The sequence below is a fragment of the Asterias amurensis genome, chromosome 5 (assembly GCF_032118995.1).
Source record: "Asterias amurensis chromosome 5, ASM3211899v1".
Lineage (NCBI taxonomy): Eukaryota > Metazoa > Echinodermata > Asteroidea > Forcipulatida > Asteriidae > Asterias > Asterias amurensis.
In genome coordinates, this window is record NC_092652.1 from 6,980,898 (window position 1) to 7,003,583 (window position 22,686).

The window sequence follows — 22,686 nt, forward strand, 5'->3', positions numbered from 1 at the left end:
AATGTACCAACTCACGACTTGGACGTACATGTACTTTGCACGTGTGTTTACTATACGCATTTCAGGCAAAGTCTGCCTTGATTGACGTCACAGAAGGGGTAGGCGGAGTCAGCCCCCCAAACAACTTTATATATTTTTCAAACATATAAATCGTGACAAACAATTACTAAAAAAATTGTTTTATTGTTCGTAAGCATATACTCTTATGTTTGAAAGAAAACAATTCTATTTTCAGGTGACTTTAATGTGCGAACCTAACATTTTCATCCCAATTTGGGCTGAATCGGTCTCTTAAGTTTGTAGTTACGTCTTAAAGGAACACGTTGCCTTGGATCGGTCGATTTGGTCTTTGAAAAGCGTTTGTAACCGTTTGTTACAAAATTCATATGGTTATAAAGATGATTTAAAAGTAGAATACAATGATCCACAAAAATTTGCCTCGAAATTGCGTGGTTTTCCTTTTACTTTGCAAACTAACACGGTCGGCCATTTATGGGAGTCAAAAATTTGACTCCCATAAATGGCCGACCATGGAGGTAGGATGGGCCGACCGTGTTAGCCGACGAGGTAAAAGGAAAACCACGCAATTTCGAGGGAGATTTGTGTGGATCATTATATACTAATTTTAAAACATCTTTCCAATCATATGCATTTTATAACAAACGGTTACAAACGCTTTTCAAAGACCAACTCGACCGATCCAAGGCAACGGGTTCCTTTAAGTAAGTAGTTTTGGAGAAAAAAAAGAGGATAATTTCTCACTCAATAATACAAAGCTTTCAGGGCTGAAGCATTTTGTAGGTGTAATGGGTTTAAACCAACCCCTAATTTTTTATTTGCATCTGAAAGCTCTCCAATGTGTACAACAAGATCGTAATGTTCCTTCTTCTATCTCTTGCAACCTCGATGACCAATCAAGTCAAAATGTACACAGATTTGTTATGTGAATTATTAAATAATTGACAAAGGATTGTTATAATACATTTTTTTGCGTTAAATGCAGAAGGGGAACACAGTCAACTTATCGTGAAAGCGTAAACAACCTGAGCAAAATATTGTTGTTGTCGAAACTATATAGGAATTGGGGCTTTGCACGCAATTGTTGGGAACATCACGTTATTATGCGTGTCAGATATGCTATGAGTAAAGTGGCTTGGCCGGGTGTGTGTTTTGAAGCCAGTGGACACTATTGGTAATAATTGTCAAAGACTAGCCTTCACAGTTGGTGTATCTCAACATATGCATAAAATAACAAACCTGTGTAAATTTGAGCTCAATCGGTCATCGAACTTGCGAGATAATAATGAAAGAAAAAACCACCCTTGTCACACGAAGTTGTGTGTGTTTAGATGGTTGATTTCGAGACCTCAAGTTCTAAACCCGAGGTCTCGAAATCAAATTCGTTGAAAATTACTTCTTTCTCGAAAGCTATGGCACTTTAGAGGGAGCCGTTTCTCACATATTTTTATACCATCAACCTCTCCCCATTACTCGTCACCAAGAAAGGTTTAATGCTAATAAATATTTTGAGTAATTACCAATAGTGTCCACTGCCTTTAAGCATTCTAAATACTAAGTGTAGTTCTGAGGACAAAATAAGCCTACAAAATGTAGTGCTTGGACTATATAGCACACGTGCACACCTTGTTTTACAGCGTTGATTTTGTTTTTACAGAACAGTGTATTGTTGTCCCTCTGCACTATGCAACAAAGGATCGTACACTAATGTATACAATATATGGGGATGTAGGGCCTATAAATAAGTTAACTAAACGAACCCCCAAGTGGTTCACTCCGAATGCAGGCACTGGGGTCGATTCCACAAAGAGTTAGGACTAGTCCTAACTTAGGACTAGTCCTAGGAGATATACAAATTGCATGGATAGTCCTAAGTTAGGACGAGTAACTGCTCTTTGTGAAACCCACCCCTGGACACATCTTTGGTAATTGACTAGGACCAGTTTTCTGTGAAAACGTGGGTTCAGTTGGTCATCGAAGTCGGAAAAACAAATGAAAGAAAAAACACCCTTTTGCACATGTGTGTTTTCAGATGCCCCCCAAAATATCAAAAGACTTTAGGCCTGAAGCTTTTTAATATTCCAATAATATATTAAAGCGCTAACCTACTAATTTCCCCTGTGTGCACACGATAGAGGATGCACATTTATTACTGCCCCTGTCCTGGGGTCAATTAATTCACATAGATGTTCCTCTTATGACTATAGTCGTACGACTCAAGGATTATGGTACTCTTTGTAATACAAGACACAATGTCCACAGAATTACATTAAAGACACTGGACACTATTGGTAATTGTCTAAGACTATTCTTCACAATTGGTGTATCTCAACATTTGCATAACATAACAAACCTGTGGAAATTTGAGCTCAATCGGCCGTCGAAGTTGCGAGATATTAAGAAAAAAAAAAAAAATTTCGCACCATGGTCTCACTAAGTTGTGTGCTTTCAGATGCTTGATTTTGAGACCTCAGGTCTCGAAATCAAATTCGTTGAAAATAACTTCTTTCTCGAAAACTACGTTACTTCAGAGGGAGCTGTTTCTCACAATGTTTTACACTATCAACCTCTCCCCTTTACCCGTAATCAAGAAAGGTCTTATGATAATAATTATTTTGAGTATTACCAATAGTGTCCACTTCCTTTAAACTTACACCGTTTGAAGAGTAGAAAGCTTACTTTAAAATATTACTCACCGAGGTGCTGTAGTATTTGAGAAATGAGAACAACAATGTAACGAAAACACGTTTACATGCTAAAACAATTTTTGTCTCCTGAGACGAAAAAATATTTATGTGACTTGTTTTACTAATTCCTCAAAAACTATAACACCTCAGCAAGTAATATTTTAAGGGGAAGCTTTCTATAGAACATTGTCTTCAAATTGTGTGAGTTTAATGTAAATTATGTAGAAATTGTGTTTTGTGTCCAACACAACGTACCCAGACCCTTTAAAAATTGGTTACAAACTTTTAAGTCTTGTCCTAAGTGAGGACGAGCAACTCGTCCTTACTCGAGATAAGACTAGTCTTCTGACATAAAACTCTTTGTGAAATCCAACCCGGATCCGATTAAATTAAGTGAGTAATACACCAAAGAAACAATAAGCTAAACTATTATTACATGAAAAAGGTGTTAATGGCATCCCACATTGCCTTTGTGAGAGCTTTTGCTTCCGGATCGTCCAAATAATCCAAGCAATCCGCTTGCCACATTGAGACGCCACGGAGCTGGAAGGATTTGGCGGCGTTGTAGCGGAGCGTCAGGCTTTCTGGATCGTCGTACCACAGTTGGTGAATGTGACCCGATACCTGTATAATATAACACAGATAATTACCCATATACACCGATGTGTGTTAGTTCTGTATAAAGTCACACTTGTTCACATACACTTATATTGGGGTTAATTTAACAATATGTTTTTGTATTCTCCAATTTAATTAATTTGTATGTAAATGTGATTTATTTTCGTTTAGGCGCTTTTCTGGAGAAGTGCGCGTTATAAATCCATATTATTATTTAATTATTACTACAATGATCATCTTAAAGTCTTTACCAAGTGATTGAAGAATGGCGACCCATACGTTTCATTGAAGATTCGACCGGTCGTAGAATTCTTCAATAGCTGTGTAATACGCTTATACACAACTTGGACGCGCGACCCGTACTTCTGCACACCTCTCTTTGTCATGACGTCATTTGCTGTCACGATGTCATTTTCATCTTGTGGAGCATTATAAGAACATATGTTGTCCTAAAAAAAATAATTAAAAAAATGTTGTTAGCAAAAAGATAACCACACAGCAGCACAAGTCTTTTTCTATTAACTGTTGGTAAGTACTTTTCATGGCTGAGTGAAAACAAAACAAAACAACTATTTTTAACCCACTGTAAACTCGTTTTAAAGCGTCGAGGGATTTGACTTTCTCGAAACAAAAAAAACAGGAACAGTTCTCCTGTTTCCCTAAACAAAGATGCCAACTGAAACTTTCACAGTTGACATGTCAACTATTGAAAAATTTGCCAATAAATAAAAAATACTGTTGTAACAAAAGGAGAGCAGTTGATGGGTATAACACATTGTGAGAAGCGGCTCCCTCTGAAATAACACAGTTTTGGGGAAAGAAATCATTTCTCACTCATATCAAAATAGTTCGTGGCTTTTGCCTCTGTAGTCAACTGAAAGTACACAAATTAATGTGCAACAAGGGTGTTTTATAGGATTTGAGGCATTGCATGGTGAGGTATCAGTGTGTATTAATTTTGGTTTACGGTAACACCTTGTGTATATATACTTGCCAGGTTGAGTTGGTTCTTAAGAGAGCAAGGGTGTTTTTATGTCATTATTTCAATTTTTATTTCAATTATGACCAATTGAATCAATGTTCACAGATAAATTATTGTTTGTATGCATATGTTGGGATACACCAAGTCAGAATACTGCTGTTTGACAATCACCAAAAGGCGTCAAGTGTCTTTAAAGCCCTACCTTTAGGAGATGAGTGCAGGGGAAGTCGTAGCCATACCATGGCACTGCAGTAACCAATTTACTGGCGGGAATGCCTTCCTTTAAGAATGCCTCCCAGCCTGTAGTATAAGAAGAAGAAAACAATTAAGAGTGACTACAAAACTCGAGAAAAATGCCCTGGAAGCTCAACTTGCTCCTGGATCGTGTTGGTCTACTCGCGTTGGGTTGTTGACTAATTTGAAAAGCCTAATACAGTGATGGTTCGTAAGTAACAAACGTCTGCCTGACATGGGGAAGCCATTGTCAGTCCTGAAGTGACAAGGTAGAATGTAAAAACGGCTGTTCAGAACAAACCAAAACTTCGGTCATGCAAATGATGTGGCTTTAAGCAAACCAGAAGCCGTAGGAATTGCGTTGGTCTAAGCTTGTTGATTTATGAAATCCAAACTTAATACCCGGACTCAAAGAACTCGGCCTAGCGGTTTAAAGCACCGAACTCAAGCTCATTATGGGATCAGCAGAGTGTGAGTTCGAGTCCAAGTAACACTTGTCCTTAAAATCAAGACACGTATGCTGCTTCGTCCTTTGGATTGGATGCAAAGCCGTTGGTCCCATGTGTTGTGTAACACAGTCGTAAAATAACCCCGCGCACGATGACGTCATCTTGATAGAAAAAGGGTGTATAGCTATTTCCATGACTCCATTTTTAAAGCCATTGGACCCTTTCGGTAAACAGTGTTGTCGAGGGCCCACACTTCGTGTATCACAACTTCTATATCAAATAACAAACCTGTGAAAATTTAGGCTCAATCGGTCATCGGAGTCGGGAGAAAATAACGGAAAACCCACCCTTGTATCCGCGCGTTTCGCCGTGTCATGACATGTGTTCAAAATAAATCCGTAATTCTCGCTAACGAGAATTTATATTGTTTTACTGTTTTCTCAAAAAGTAAAGCATTTCATGGAATAATATTTCAAGAGAAGTCTTTCACCACTACCTTCTGTAAACCCTGTAAGTTATTTGTAAATCTGTAAACTTTTTTTTTCTGTACCGAAAGGGTCCAATGGCTTTAACCAATCAGAGAGGATTCTATGCATGAGGTATATAATTACGTGTTGTTATTACATTGTTGTAAAGGTTAAATACAAGTTATATCATACGAACCCTGTTTAACATAGTTGATGCCGTCATTAGAATGGGCGTCATGGGATGGTCCCACCATGTCGTAGTCCATGATGGCCAAAAAGTCACATATGGAAGCTAACTTGACGTAGTCGTAGCAACGACCGTAACCACATGGGGCGTGGGGGACATCAATCGTTATCTGTTGCAGAACAAAAAACAAACAAACAAACAATTAAAATAGCGCAACTTGAAATGGCCAATGTAAAAACAAACAAAAACATTCATGATATTGTTGTTTTTAAATTAAATTTTTCTACCTTACACTTCAGAAAAAGTCACGCCATTGGTCTAACGTAACCTGTTAGTGTGAACTGATAAGTTTGTGTACATCGAATGAAAGCTTTTTCATTGATCATTTTGTTTTGATTGGTACTGACCACCAGGATCAAATAACCAGCACCATTGAGATTTTGTGGGTTGTGCAGTGTGGTTGACACATCACACAGAGGCTAGTTTACTGACGGTATTTAAGGTGTGTTTGCGTGTGGGACGTGGGAACGTGATAATGCGCCAACATTAGTACAACATTACGTTTGGTATCACTTAAAGACAGTGGGCACTATTGTTAACTGTCAAATACCAGTCTTTTGACTTTGTGTATCTCAACATCTACATAAAATAACAAACCTAGGTGCAAATTTGAGCTCAATCGGTCGTCGAAGTTGCGAGATAATAATGAAAGAAAAAACACCCTTGTCACATGTTGTTGTGTGCTTTTAGATGTTTGATTTCGAAACCTCAAACTAATTCTAAAACTGAGGTCTCGAAAAATCAAATTCGTCGAAAATTACTTCTTTCTCAAAAACTATGTTACCTCAGAGGGAGCCATTTCTCACAGTGTTTTATACCATCACCAGCTCTCCATTAATCGTTACCAAACAAATTTCATGCTAATAATTATTTTGAGTAATTACCAATAGAGTCCACTTCCTTTAAACTAAAATTAACACAAATTATCAATAACTAAACTGACAATTTGAGGTATAAATGACATGAACAAAGCAGTCAATTCAAAGAACCGGAAATCTACAATTTCACAACCTTTGAATGGAGAATACTGACCTGTGCATAGGGATTTACAGCACGGAATGCCTGGGCTGTTTCATTTACCAACTCAGTAAGCAGCTCGGACCTACTCCGACTGAGGGGTTTCTCAAAGTCGATGTTTATGCCATCCGTGTATTGTTTAGTGGCCAACTCGACCTGCTGTTTCACCCAGACGCTGCGATATGTCGCGTTGGATAGTTCGTTTAGCGGGTAGCCCACTACCAATACAATAAAACGAAAAAATGAATAAAGTGTCAGAACGTAGGAAAACAAATCACTCAACTATTTTCTAATAACAACCTCATCCCAAAAATTGACAAGCATAAAAGAATTACGAAGCGTTAAGAAAGCTCAGTTGGAGATTTTGCAGCTACGGCTATCGGCTACGACTGTTGCTGAGGACGTCTTTTACGTCAACGGACGATGACGTCACGACTCAGCCGTAGCCGTATAGCTGTAGCTGCCAACTTGGACTCGGCCTATGATTTCGGGTGTCCTAAACTGGAACTTACCGGCCCTGATATATCTTGCACCCTTGGAGTGAGCATAGCACATTTCATCCGGGTTATACGCAGCGAAGTTGACCAGAGTTGTTATGTAAGACCAGTCATATTCCAACCAGTTCACGTCTGAGACTTGAAAAACGAAGAGCTGCGATTGAAACCATCAGAGTATGATAATTCTTTCAACTTATGAACTTTTGTTTTTTAAATCTGACTCTATCTGACAACATTTTTAAAGCCGTGTCTCAAATTGTGAAGGCTTGCAGTTTTGATTTTGCAGTTGATTTGTAAGATTTATAATCAAAGACATAGACGACTGTATGAGAGAGATCGGCTGTATATACCATTGTGTGAGTTTGTTGACTTTCCTTGACGGGAAGATCATCGGCTAAAAAAAAACGAAAAAATAAAAACAAACAAACCACAAACAAGCACTGAACAAACAATGAATCAAACAGGCAGTCATACTAACAGGCAAACAGCCAGACAACGATGTGTAGTGGAGCGCCAACCCGTGGACTTTCCTAGGTGTTTTCTATGGTCCTTAATCATTTTGGGGAATCAAATTATCTTGCAAACACAGACAGACAGACAGACAGACAGACGGACAGACGGACGGACGGACGGACGGACGGACTGACGGACAGACAGACAGACAGACAAATTTTTGTTGATTCTTGTTAGCACAGACAGACGTACAAACTTCGTTGTGTCTGTCGGGTTCGGCTGTGCATATACACAGAAAGACAAGCTTTGTTGTATCCGTTCGGGTCGGGCTGTCTACATGTATGTCAATCAACACGAAAGGGCATGCGATTAAAGAAAATAGCAAACCCTACCTCTTTCTGCGGAGTTTTCGTGATGAAATTACAAAGTGTCTGATCTTTGCACGGACATGGATCATTCTTGCGCATGAAGCAATTTGTCCCCGTAAAAACAGCGAGAAGAACCGATAACAGCAAAACAGTACTGTAGCTGTACACAGTGAGAGAATTGCAACCAGAGGCAGCCATTTTTAGTTGTGGTATGAGCTCCATGGCTCACGGGATCCTTGTATAAACTTAGTTCTCTCGTGCGAATCGAACCGTACTGTTCAATAGAGTAGGCCCCATAATCGTGGGTAGGCCTACTATTGTAGTCGTATAGAGCAACGACCTTGTTCTTTCAACAATAACTGTAGTCAGACAAAAACGAAAGCCATGAACTCCTTAAACAACAGTTGGGTGCCAAGGAGAGAGAAAATAGAAGTAAACAAATTTAACTGTCGCAAGCAAACAAGCAGCAACAACCAGCTAGCAAGCAAGTGAGCAAGCTAGCTGCAAGCCAGCCAGCAAGCAAGCAAGCAAGCGAGCATGCAAACAAGCCAGCAAGCAAGCAATGCATGAAAGCGTGCAAACAGACAAGCAAGCAAAGCAAACAAGTAAGCAAGAAATTAACTGTCCCAAACAAACAAGCAAGCAAGCAAGCAGTCAGCAGATAAGCAAGCAACCAAGCAAGCCAGCCAGAAAGCCATGGCAGCCAATCAGCAAGCAAGCCAGCAAGTAACAAAAAAAAACTAAATTTTAGTTAGATTAATTCGAGGAAGTTTTGCGTATTTTTAGTACGAGTTAATGAAATTGAATGAAAATTTGCAAAACATTTCCGAGAAAACCTATCCCAAGTATATACATATTTTTTAAAGTAAGAATTAAAAAAAAAATGAAAATGTGCTCAGTATTCAATGTTTGAATTTAATGTTATTGCATTGATGTCAGTATTGTGAGTAAGTATTTGTGTGGACAAAAGTCTTGCAGATTGTTATCAATCCTGATCCTTCAGAAGTCCCATTTAAAGACAGTGGACACTATTGGTAATTATTCAAATAATTATTATCATGAAACCATACTTGATTATGAGTAATGGGGTGAGGTTGATGGTATAAAGCATTGTGAGAAACGGCTCTCTCTGAAGTAATGTAGTTTTCGCGAAAGAAGTAATTTTCAACGAATTTGATTTCGAGACCTGAGAAATCTAGATTACACTCTGCAAGCTACCATCGATGGTAGCTTGCAGAGTGTAGTCTAGATTTCAAGCCGTCCACGTAACTAAATCATACCGTGGCGGGCGCGCTTTGGCGATTCAACCGCGCGTAGTACACTATCCAGATTCAAGCACCATCGTCTTGGGCCAAGACTACGTTATACTTTGAGAGCATGTATGTTTGGCTGCGCAGGCGCACAATGACCAATCCGGCAAAAAAACCCTTAACTATTTTAAGACGTATGCAAATAATGTGCGGTGAGCACATTTTAAAAATATTAGTCCAGTCATACTAAGCCAGTATTTCTGATAGATTGACCGGACTATATAGTAGCTGTATGCTTGAGAGCAGCCATTCATACGTTTCTAGTCCGGCGCATCGAACACACCACCACTGAAGTACTGTAAGTCTCATTTCTGTCATGAAGTTAGTCCGTCTAACTTGTCGAACTTGTATACTTTTTGTCGACCATTTCAAGTGTCGAGAAGAAGCACTGGCTTCGTGTATGACATCACAGTGTATTGGTGTCGATGTTAGCGCAAGGCCTTTTTTCGACAAGAAATATGGACACAACAAAGCACTCGAATGCCACTCCCCACCTAGCCTAAATTGTGTTGCATTAAAATGGTTTGCGCTTTGAACGAAGTGGCCGACTTTTCTCAATGAATTGCACAATAACTGCCTTGTATGTAAAAGGCAGTGGACACTATTGGTAATACTCAAAATAATTATTAGCATAAAAGCTTTCTTGGTGACGAGTAATGGGGAGAGGTTGGTGGTATAAAACATTGTGAGAAACGGCTCCCGCTGAAGTGCCAGAGTTTTCGATATAGAATTAATTTTCCATGGATTTGATCTCGAGACCTCAGATTAAGAACTGGAGGTCTCGAAATCAACCATCTAAACGCACACAACTTCGTGTGACAAGGGTGTTTTCTTCTTTCATTATTATCTCGCAACTTTGATGACCGATTGAGCTCAAATTTTCATAGGTTAGTTATTGTATGCATATGTTGAGATACACCAACTTTGAAGGCTCGTTTTTGACAAATACCAAAAGTGTCCACTGCCTTTAAGGTTTACTAAATCATTATTATTACTTTCTGGTTGTGTGTGCTGTAAGCCCTCATTCCAACTGGGGTCAACATTGTCTATGTGTTTATGTGCACTTATGTGCGAGTAATATTTTTTCGGTTTAGGTATTAAATGCCTTTAAATTGGCGGGAAACACTGTGGCCAGGTTTCAAAGCTGCAGCGGTCATGACCGACTATTGACTATTGCAAATAATTTAAATTTAAGCATCGTTTAGTAACAACTTTTTGGGTAAACGAGCAATGTAGAGTTTTTGATAGTATATCATCATTGTGAGAAACTGGTCCCTCTGAAGTAACATAGTTTTTGAGAAAGAGGTAATTTCTCGCTCAAATAATAAAATACTTCAACTGAAGAATTTCATTAGCCATCTGAAAGCACACACATTTTGTGCAACAATGGTGTTTTTCAATCATCATTCTCTTGCAACTTCAATGATTAATTGACCCAAAATGTTCACAGGTTTGCTTGTGTATGCATATGTTGGGATACACCAAGTGAGAATATAGTCTTTGACAATATAATTACTTAAAGGTGTCAAGTGCATTTAAAGCCATTGGACACTTTCTGTACAGAAAACAAATTAAAAGTTCACAGATTTACTAATAATTTACAGGGTTTACAGAAGGTAATGGTGAAAGACTTCTCTTGAAATATTAGTCCATGAAATGCTTTACTTTTTGAGAAAACATTAAAACAATATCAATTCTCGATATCGAGAATTACGGATTTGTTTTAAACACATGTCATGACACGGCGAAACGTGCGGAAACATGAGTGGGTTTTCTCGTTATTTTTTCCCGACTCCGATGCCCGATTGAGCCTAAATTTTCACAGGCTTGTTATTTTATAATTAAGTTGTGATACACGAAGTGTGGGCCTTGGACAATACTGTTTACCTAAAGTGTCCAATGCCTTTAAAAGTAGTAGTGTCTGTTCTTTAAAAAGGTGTACATTCTATAGTGTCATCGTTAGCGGACACATAATTGAGTTTTTACACAAACCAAAAGAGTTTGAAACTAGCTTTATATGACGACAATGTTTAATAGAAATATCAGTTTTTGCAAAATTTCACAAACAGAAACGATAAATTCATTATATCGGCTAGCTTTGTTTGAAAAATCGAAGTCTTATAAAAGCGTATTAGATTGTCATGTAGGTTTGCAGGCACTGCACACGTTTGGTTATTAGCATAAAACCTTACTTGGTAACGAGCAGCGATCGAAGAGCTGTTGATAGTATTAAAAACATTGTGCGAAACGACTCCCTCCACTAGCGTAGTTTTTTAGAAAACGGTAATTTCCCACTTAAGTAATAAAATACTTCTGGCCGAAGCCTTTTATTCCTATCTGAAAGCACATTATTTCGTACAACATTCAAGGGTGACTGTTTTTTCTTTCATCATTTTCTTGCAACTTCAATAACCAAGTGAGTCAAAAGGCTTGTTATTTATAGGCATATGTTGGGATACACCAAGTGAGAATGACAATTTACCAAACATGTTCAGTGCTTTTAACGTTTTTGTAAGTATTAGAAAAAAAGCTCGAAATTGACAAATCGGTTTCATGATTAAGTACTGTTGACCGCTTTCAGCGTTGTTTTCATGACCCCATGTTAATTTGCTTCATAGGCCTCTGGCGTTTATGCGGAAAAACCCCAAACTTGTGGGTCCGAGTATGGCGTGTCAAACGTTGCATTATTCGATAATGTACAATATATGTGCGATGTTTCTCACATATATGCGATAATTGTCACATATTATGTGCGATATTCATTTGATGTATGCAATAAATGTAATATATATGCAATAAATGTAATATATATGCAACAAATGTAATACATATGCAATAAATGTAATATATATGCAATAAATTGTAATATATGTGCGATAAATTGTAATATATGTGCGATAAATTGTAATATATGTGCGATAAATTGTAATATGTGTGCGATAAATTGTAATATATGTGCGATAAATTGTAATATATGTGCGATAAATTGTAATATTTGTGCAATAATTTGCAATATATGTGCGATAATTTGCAATACATATGCGATAATTTTTAATATATGTTTGATAATTTTGTAGTATATTATATGCGATCATTTGTATGCGATGTTTTGTGACGGTATACATATGCGATAATTTAATATACATGTGCGATGTTCGTTCTTATATATGTGCGAAAACGGAATTGTGGGATATAGTATGGCTTCCTGTCCACTTGATCCCCGTATCCGTAATGTTTTAGATCGGGCCAGACTATACTCTGGACGGTATAGTATGGTTCCTATGGTTCAATGAGATTGGCGTAGGGTTTATAGTGATGGTCAGGGTACGAGACTCGAGCAGCGTATTTCCGAAATAGCCAGCCAGAGCCGCGTATTCGGATAATAGAACACATACAGTACAGGGAGGTGACAAAATGTTGCATTTTGCTCAAATCTGAAGGTGAAGATCTGTTTTACTCGAACGAATTCTGCAATATTAGCATAATTTAGAATTTATAATTGATAATATGTCAGCTTCATAGCTTCACATGATTAAAAAATAATTTATAAAAAGTGAAAAACATTAACAAAACGTCAAAACATGACCCGCAAACAAAAAGGCAAAAATTTTAATTTTGTATTTTTGGCATTTTTTAATATGTCAAAAAAACATCACTGTGAAATACAAAACCATAACTTGAAAAGAATTTATACCCTTCGTTAAAACAAAACATTTAATTTGTAATCCAGAACTTTCAAGACTAATATAGTGGGCGTATCAAATTTTGGAGCTGGGTAAATTTGGTTCACTATCTAGTGGTTAATTAACCACAGTTATTCTGACGCCATTGTCAATGTACATTCCGCCCAATTACATAGACGGTGGACTTAAACACAATTTGAAAAGAATTTGAACCCTTCGTTAAGACAAAAAGTTGCTTTCTTGTTCCAGAATCTTGAAGGAAGATAGACTGGACGTATCAAATTTTGAGCTGGCTAAATTGGTCAACTATTATTGATTCTGCAATAAAAAGAAAATGTTTAAAGAAAATGTTTGTCTTATCGAAGGGTGTCACCACCTTTTGCTCGCGGCTGACATAACTATAAATGTGGTGACTAAGATTCCAAAAATTTGAAAAATGATTTTGCAAACAAGACACAGTTGAATTTTTATAGCACAAGAGCTTTTAAATTTTATTGACAACAATTAAAAATAATCAATCATGAGTGTTTCAGATATAGCTCGGTAATTTACTAACTTTAACTGTTCTACAATTTAAAGTCACCTGGAAATAGAAGTATTTTTCTTTCAAACATAAGAGTATATGCTTACGAACAATAAAACAATTTATTTAGTAATTGATAAGACAAACATTTTCTTTTTATTGCAGAATCAATAATAGTTGACCAATTTAGCCAGCTCAAAATTTGATACGTCCAGTCTATCTTCCTTCAAGATTCTGGAACAAGAAAGCAACTTTTTGTCTTAACGAAGGGTTCAAATTCTTTTCAAATTGTGTTTAAGTCCACCGTCTATGTAATTGGGCGGAATGTACATTGACAATGGCGTCAGAATAACTGTGGTTAATTAACCACTAGATAGTGAACCAAATTTACCCAGCTCCAAAATTTGATACGCCCACTATATTAGTCTTGAAAGTTCTGGATTACAAATTAAATGTTTTGTTTTAACGAAGGGTATAAATTCTTTTCAAGTTATGGTTTTGTATTTCACAGTGATGATTTTTTGACATATTAAAAAATGCAAAAAATACAAAATAAAAATTTTTGCCTTTTTGTTTGCGGGTCATGTTTTGACGTTTTGTTAATGTTTTTCACTTTTTATAAATTATTTTTTAATCATGTGAAGCTATGAAATTGACATATTATCAATTAACATATCTAAATTATGCTAATATTGCAGAATTCGTTCGAGTAAAACAGATCTTCACCTTCAGATTTGAGCAAAATGCAACATTTTGTCACCTCCCTGTACTGTATGTGGTCTATTATCCGAATACGCGGCTGGCTGGCTATTTCGGAAATACGCTGCTCGAGTCTCGTACCCTGACCATCACTATAAACCCTACGCCAATCTCATTGAACCATAGGAACCATACTATACCGTCCAGAGTATAGTCTGGCCCGATCTAAAACATTACGGATACGGGGATCAAGTGGACAGGAAGCCATACTATATCCCACAATTCCGTTTTCGCACATATATAAGAACGAACATCGCACATGTATATTAAATTATCGCATATGTATACTGTCACAAAACATCACATACAAATGATCGCATATAATATACTACAAAATTATCAAACAGATATTAAAAAATATCACATATCTATTGCAAATTATCGCACATATATTGCAAATTATTGCACATATATTACAATTTATCGCACATATATTACAATTTATCGCACATATATTACAATTTATCGCACATATATTACAATTTATCGCACATATATTACAATTTATCGCACATATATTACAATTTATCGCACATATATTACAATTTATCGCACATATATTACAATTTATCGCACATATATTACAATTTATCGCACATATATTACAATTTATCGCACATATATTACAATTTATTGCATATATATTACAATTTATTGCATATATATTACATTTATTGCATATATATTACATTTATTGCATACATCAAATGAATATCGCACATATGTGACAATTATCGCATATGAGAAACATCGCACATATATTGTACATTATCGAATAATGCAACGTTTGACACGCCATACATGTACGAGTAGGATTCTACTCTACTCTACTCACTACATAACTGGTACTCTTCACGTCGCTGTGTTAAACCAATGCAAAAATAACTGAGTACCAGCATACAGCATACACCATACATAATGTACATTACATGTACGTACACACTGCATGCTCTCGTCCGTCCGTCGTCGTCCACAGCTAGTTTTGACGCGGATTTGGTGATTTATGATGCCGATCCGAAACATTGATGGACATCTTTTCTCGGTAAGAAGTTGATTTTAAAATTTTTGTTAACATATCTTGCAGGGTATAGCTTCCTCGTATGTTGGTGTGTAGGGCTTGTAAATTTACGTTCGTCTTTTAATTTTTGTAAACATGATTGCTGCTGAACGATGTGCGAATTTTAGTTTGCCCTAAAATTTGTTTTTAGGAGAGATTTTGAGAATGTTTGTAAGTGCAATTAATTGAGGGGAATGGAATCTTAAAATGTTATGAACGAGGATGTTTATTAGCAACAGAGCTAACAAAAATAGATCGATGTACACGAACATGGGATTTTCTGGCATTTTTAGTCTTAGTCCAAATGGTAACGTTGTAGGTACAAATAATTATAGGGTCACAGTGCCTGAAAGTACTTTTTATGCAGAAAAAATAAACACTACACCCGAAACTTCCGTATCATACTCACACAGCTTGGTCAAAATCAACCGGTGGTCGACCACCATTATATCTAAGCCTACGAGTAATTTGACACGTATTCGCGCGAAGATAAGAAGCCCAGCCACAACACCACGTTGGCATTAGGTTGTGTACCGTGTGCATGTGTACAAGAAGGTACATACACATGTCAGACATATCCTTTGCCAACACACTTGGCCACAATTAGACGTGACGTGAAATGAATAACAATTGTCGCCCAAAACTGTGCTTTATAGTTAAGTGCAGATAGCCATGCAGGATATCTTTCTTTATTTTCGAAATAATGTGCAAATATACCCATACAAGTTACAAGTTCTCTCATCCGCAAATAAAACACTCGACTCCTCGAGTATTGCCGATGCGGTCAGCAATATTGTTATAGTATTTTTTCATTGACTGACAATTTCTTCCCTCTAACAATCGATCGCAACCTCTGATCTCTAATTAATAATAACATAAAGATCAGTGATCGCCTAGCTTTGCATGCACAACAAAACGCACATGGTGTGTATATTCCCGGGTTCCCGCCGTAGCATGATAGAGCGAGGCTTTCACTCGACACGTCGGGTGCATGCAAGTTACCAGGCTGGCCCGCTTGTCTGTTTCCAGTTGTGCGCGTGCGTAGTATTTTGTTGACCCACACGTTGAATATGTATGTGAGGTCACATAACTCAAACATGTACACGGACCAAGACGTTTCTCCGGCGGTGAGTGGACTTATAAGTCAGGTGAGTCGTTGCGCGCGGTGTCGGTGAATTGGCCGCGGTGTGCGTGATATAAGGACAAGGGAAACGTCTTGCACCAAGACTAGTACTAGACCAGATGTCCCTCAACCAAAGCTTGCACAATGGGTATTTGCGAAAGGACGGACAAGTGAAGGCGTATGGGAATGGCGTTGTGTGCGTTGGATTGATTGAAACACTTTGCTGCTTTTATCTGCAGTGGTTCATGTTTAAGTAATGAGGTAGATTATTATTATTTTTTTTTCGCAGCACAACCGAGCTTTGGATCAACCGTCGCTGTGACTTATCATCACAGCTATTCTTAGGCGTTGAATAGTAAACAGTAAGCCACGCCTATGCGTGAATGTAACTTATACTACTGTTGTTTCGTATAGTAACTAATGTATTAACTATGTGAAAGTGTTATAATCTATGTTCTGTAAATTATGGGCGGCGAAAAGGGTCGATATCAAAAGAAAGAGTTTAGAAATAAAACATTCAAATCAAAAATCAAAGAACAATTCGAATTTAGAACAAGATCATAGTTATAAACAATCAAAGATTGATCTCAAAATTAAAGGCACCTGGAAATAGGATTTTTTTTCTTTTAAACATAAGAGTATATGTTTATTAACAATAAAACAATTTTTTGAGTAATTGTTTGTCACGATTTATATGTTAAAAAAATTAACTAAGTGACTGGGGGGTTGACTCCGCCTACCCCTTTTGTGACGTAGGAAAAGGAAGACTTTGCCTCGATCAAACATAGACCCCCCTCGATGCGTAGATAAACACACGTGCAAAAGTACATGTAATTCTAAGACGTGAGTTTGTACGCTGCGAAAAAGGTTTTTTTCTGGCATTTTTCCGGCATGCCGACCAGGTGTATTGCTGCTGGATGCAGCAAAACAACTAAAGATGGGGTCAGTCTTCATCTGTTTCCTGCAGATCCCAAGTATAGGCGGTTGTGGGCTGTGAAAGTCAGATTAACTAGAGCAAAGTGGTCCGGTCCGACGTCTTTTTCAGCGCTGCAGCGAACACTTAGAGCCGTCGTGCTTCGAATCCTGGATACACAACTCATTTGACATGACGAGAAGAGCCATTCTTAAACACGACGCCGTCCCAACAATTTTTCTAGCTAGTGGGAAGTCGAAGAAGGTATCTGAAAGACGTGACGAACTCAGAGGAGCATTTGCTAAACGTGAACAAAATTCGGGTAAGTTTGAACTTTGAGGGTATGTTTTTAGCTTTTGCCAAGTGACACGATTTTGTGTTGGTACCGCATGCGATTCACCGTGCGTGCAGGTCCTATGTGACCGTCCGCCCATTATACAGCAGCCATAGTGCGTGCGTGCAGTCTGCTCCGTGGCCGTATTTCTATAATAATACGTAGGCAGACCCACATCTTACAACCCATTTGGTCACTAAAAAGTCGCATAGTTAAATAAAAATAGCAGCAATGGCTTTTGTAAAAACCACTAGGCGTTCAACATGTTCAAGTTTCAATGTACGTATGTGTGTAAAATCGTGTCTAAATTTGTTTTGATGTGCCATGTTCCCAGACGTAATGTACGGGGGCCCGACTACAAATTTTCTCTCCAAATATCGCGCCTTGAAATACGTCACGAACAGCGCCCTCTCGGGTCGGGGCCTACTCGTAAATTTGTAAATACGATCAAAACTAAGATTTTTAAACCTTAGTTAATTTTTTATTCACATTCCTCTCATAAAAACACATATTTTAGTGACAAAAGCTTTATTTAAAAAAAAATACCACTTCCAGGTGACTTTAATAAAATTTGAAAACATCTATTTATAAATATATAAAAATATAAAACATACAAAAACATAAGAGAATTAGAAACAAATATACATCATTAATGTATGGTTATGTGATGTTTGTTTAAATTGGAACTATTCTCTGTATTTCGTTGTTGATGTAAGTTTTCCAAACATGTAAAAACTAGGTTTTTTTACACTTTCGGCCGCCCTTAGTTTATAGCTTTGTAATAATGTTGTTATAATAGTATCAACAATGGCATTTCGACCTTTAAAAAAAATGGTCGTTTATGAGTACAAGCCTCAGTTAAATATAGACAACTTACGATTTTACAGCAACAGTTGTACATCAATGTAGTCGACCAAATACTTTTAAACGTTGGTGAATTTTTTGATGCTAGGTGGTAGTAAATTAAAGGCAGTGGACACCATTGGTAATTACTCAAAATAATTCTTAGCATAATACCTTTTTTTGTGACGAGTATATGGGGAGAGGTTGAGGGTAAAAAACATTGTGTGAAAAGGCTCCCTCTGAAGTGCCATAGTTTTTGAAAAATAAGTAATTTTCAACAATTTTGATTTCGAGACCTCAGATTTAGAACTTGAGGTCTCGAAATCAACCAATCCATAATGCACACAATTTCGTGTGACAAGGGTGTTTTTTCTTTCATTACAATATCTTGCAACTTCGATGACGGATTGAGCTCAATTTTCACAGGTTTGTTTTTTCATATGTCCTGGAATGAACACCCGCCACACACCGGGGTCGACCCAGGGAAGCTAAACGAACGCACCCATTATAGGCTTTGTTATTTTGCAGGGAAACAACATGAGTGCCTCCAGTAGAGTAAGAACCGTTGTCACGGAGCAAAGGCAGACTCTACGCCTCCGTGTTAATAAGCTGCAACAACAGGTGGTATCCGAATTCGAGACAGAGCTTGAGGTAACGAAAAGAGAAATGGAGAAGAGCGGACTTGGAGCAGACGAGATTGACAAGTTTGTAGACAGCCGATTCGACAAGCTCAACGGAATATTCTTTAAGTGTTCAAATGAACTGAGGGAGGATGTCAAAGCAAAGAAGCCGAAGAAACCCACCGGTGACGACCCGAAAGAACAAGCTGAGTATGAAGAGCAAGTCAGAGAGTACAAGTCATATGTAGAGTATGCACTGACCATTATCTCAAGGCTCACTGATTTCATCAAAGAAGTTTTCGAAAAAATCAAGGAGTTTTTCCGTAGCCTCTGGAACTGGATCAAAAGCAAGTTTCAGGATATTGCCAAGAAAGTTGGCGAATTTGTAAAATTCATGAAAGAGAAGTTTGGTAGCCTGGTCGACTATATCTTTGGGTAAAATTCGTCGGGAAACTTTTGATTCAGCCAACCGACTAGGTATAGTTTTAGAAACAAGTTTTATAGAAATTAAAGTTTTAATTCAGTTTGCAGAATGCATTAGCTCCAATGTTGAGCAATCGATGAATACAACCAAGCAAAGGGGGAATTCGAGGCCATTCAGTCCACAACTATCAAATTAATAACATCAAATAATAATATCAAATTAAATACTATTAACACTGCAAGTGATTTTTGGGGTTCACATAATGTTTGAAGTTAAATTACTAACCATCCTTTAACAAAGAATATAACACCCAAATGACAAATTAACATTAGCTGTTATCTGTTATCTGTTGCTTTTGTCGTAGACCAGAATTGCAAAAAATCTGTAGTAAAATGCCAAATATAATGCTCATTTTTGTGTCCGTAGAAAAAAGTTGAATGAAATAATACTTCTCTTATTTCTTCTCTTATTATGGTATATAGAAGCTTTTTATCAACTACGTTTTTAATCATTCTGATATTCTGGATATTATTTAGAAGTTAAATATGTTTCAAAAAATTATAAATATCCTGTTTTTAAGAAATAATTTCCTGTAAGCTGTTGTCAGGGCCTGGCTAGAATTGTAAAAATCTAATCATTCAACAAAATCTTTTTTTGTCAGTAATTATTTGTTATTAGGTGAAAGATATAAATTGTCCAAAAGATGGATAATATTTTAAAACATTTCGATTGAAATGTAGCAACATCAGAATTTCATTTCATCAAGTATATGGTCTACTTCAGAGCATTGGTCTTGAAGGCAGCTATCTGACTCTATTTGCAGAGGAAATTGAGTGATGTTCAGAACGAATTAATGAGATTTGTAATAAGACAAGACCTTCAAAACTTTATAACAAATCAATTTTCCAAGAGACTTCTTAAAGTGGAACCCCTCTACTTGATTTCTCTCCACAGTGTGGGGTACATCAAAATCCTGGTAAGAGTATACACAAGATTCCCAGTTGCATTTATTGTTCAGTAAGCATTCATTCACGGTCGCAATAAGACGAGTAAATTCCAATTTATTAAAAAAAAATTAAGACGCATATGACTCGTAAATCATTTTGTTTCCATTGGAATGAAGAGTGTGAGAAGTTACTCCTCTTTCGCGAATTTTGTTTTGGTAGGCATTATTCATAACTCTAAGGTAGGGTATTCCTTTGGATTAAAGGCAGTGGACACTATTGGTAATTACTCAAAATAATTATTAACATAAAACCTTTCTTGGTGACAAGTATATGGGGAGAGGTTGGTAGTATAAAACATTGTGAGAAACAGCTCCCTCTGAAGTGCCATAGTTTTGGAGAAAGAAGTAATTTTCCACGAATTTGATTGAAATCAACCATCTAAACGCACACAACTTTGTGTGACAAGGGTGTTTTCTTCTTTCATTATTATCTCGCAACTTTGATGACCGATTTGAGCTAAAAATTTCACAGGTTTTTTATTTTATGCATATGTTGAGATACACCAACTGTGAAGGCTAGTCTTTGACAATTACCAATAGTGTCCACTGCCTTTAAATACTCTAAAATTTACTTGGTAAGAAGCACTGCAGCTATAATGTTGATCAACTTCTGAGAGATTTAAGAAACTTAATAGGATAAACGTTTTTTGCATGAAACCTTATACTCAGATAGTGCATTCCGATATTTATGAATTCTTTTTCCTGCATTCATACGACCCAAAGTCTTTGTATTGGCTTTGGTGATTGCCATTTGTCTTTGGTTATCTTAAACTTTAGGTTGTAGTTCTGTTATATACTGAGTTTTGCACTTTGTGTCTTCGCATGTTCTTTGCAGCATAATGAACACAGATTCATTAAAATGATTAAAATGCTCAGATTTGTTTACTTCGCTCATTTCTGTGTGGGCTCATGGCTCGGTGTGACCTAGGTGCACTGTGTGGTGGTTCAACTTTGGTTTAAAGGCATTGGACACTATTGGTAATTACTCAAAATAATTATTAGCATAAAACCTAACTAGGTGACGAGTAATGGGAGCTGTTGATAGTATAATACACTGTGATAAACGGCTCCCTTTGAAGTAAAGTAATTTTCGAGAAAGAAGTTATTTTCCAGTAGTTTGATTTCGAGACCTCAGAATTAGATACACCAAGTGGGAAGACTGGTCTTTGACACTTACAAATAGTGTCCAGTGTCTTTAAATATGCATACAACAATGTTTTGGTGCCCTCCGCCCACTTCGGAAATCTAACCCGTTTTTTTTTTTCAATCTCTGGAAACGGATTATTTAGTCACCACATAGTGTAAGGCCCTGGTTTAGAGAAGAAAACTGCCACCTGAAAACCTTTTATAAGTCATACACTACCCCCCCCCCCCTCCATTTACTCAACAGCCAGTCTCCTCGACACTCCCCTGCCCACCAAATTTCACAAACGGAAACAGTTTGGGCGGCCATACTGAATTCCCACAGTGGTTCTCACTCTCTTAATGTAAAACAGTGAAAAAACACTCTTTGAAGAGCCATATGAAGGACAACTCTTTTTCGAGTTGTCTTCCACTCTTTTTGATAGAAGTTTGGTCTTTTTTTTGAGTAATTTTTACCCTGTTCTGTAAAAGAGAGAAATAACCACTACTCTTTTTGAAGAACCATATGAGGGACAGCTCAAAATGTGAGTGGTATTTTTCACTCTTTTACATTTAGAGAGTAGTTATACTTTAAAGGAATGGTATACGTTTGGTCTCCAACTTTTAATGGCCATAACATTGCAAAGCGATGCAAAGCTTCAAACAAAACTTGAGTATAATGTGGTTGTGGAGATATCAGCTTGCATCCGCCAAATTTTGATTCTGAGAAAAGTTACTGTACGTAACGTTTCTCAGATTGGGTATTCCATTACCACATTTTTTGTTCTTGCAAGGACGAACCTGCTCCGGATTTTCGGCGATATCTCAGAAATTCTACCACCTTTTAAAATGAATTGTTCACATGCTAGTTTAGTTTTTAACATCGAAAAATAGAATAAAAACAGTCGAACAGTTTAAAAGAAAACATTGTT

The 22,686-nt window shown here is 37.2% G+C and overlaps 2 protein-coding genes across 5 annotated transcripts; one reads left to right on the forward strand and one right to left on the reverse strand.

Annotated features, from left to right (window-relative positions):
• Positions 1–53: 53 nt before the first annotated feature.
• Positions 54–8,409, reverse strand: LOC139936934 (di-N-acetylchitobiase-like). The gene is made up of 7 exons (XM_071931769.1): positions 8,062–8,409; positions 7,232–7,370; positions 6,735–6,937; positions 5,652–5,811; positions 4,508–4,605; positions 3,575–3,772; positions 54–3,329 (listed from the first exon to the last, which is right to left on the reverse strand). The coding sequence occupies exons 1-7, from the start codon at positions 8,257–8,259 to the stop codon at positions 3,138–3,140; spliced, it is 1,188 nt and encodes a 395-aa protein (XP_071787870.1). The 5' UTR covers positions 8,260–8,409; the 3' UTR covers positions 54–3,137.
• Positions 8,410–15,231: 6,822 nt separating this feature from the next.
• LOC139936935 (uncharacterized) lies at positions 15,232–21,499 on the forward strand. 4 transcript variants are annotated; one of them, XM_071931773.1, is made up of 3 exons: positions 15,233–15,354; positions 16,782–16,877; positions 19,111–21,499. In XM_071931773.1, exon 3 carries the CDS (start codon positions 19,120–19,122, stop codon positions 19,639–19,641), a length of 522 nt encoding a protein of 173 aa, XP_071787874.1. In that variant the 5' UTR covers positions 15,233–15,354; positions 16,782–16,877; positions 19,111–19,119; the 3' UTR covers positions 19,642–21,499. The 4 variants fall into 4 exon arrangements, with proteins under 4 accessions (XP_071787871.1, XP_071787874.1, XP_071787872.1 ...); XM_071931771.1 differs by having other exon boundaries at positions 16,782–16,854; XM_071931774.1 differs by having other exon boundaries at positions 16,782–16,847.
• Positions 21,500–22,686: the final 1,187 nt, after the last annotated feature.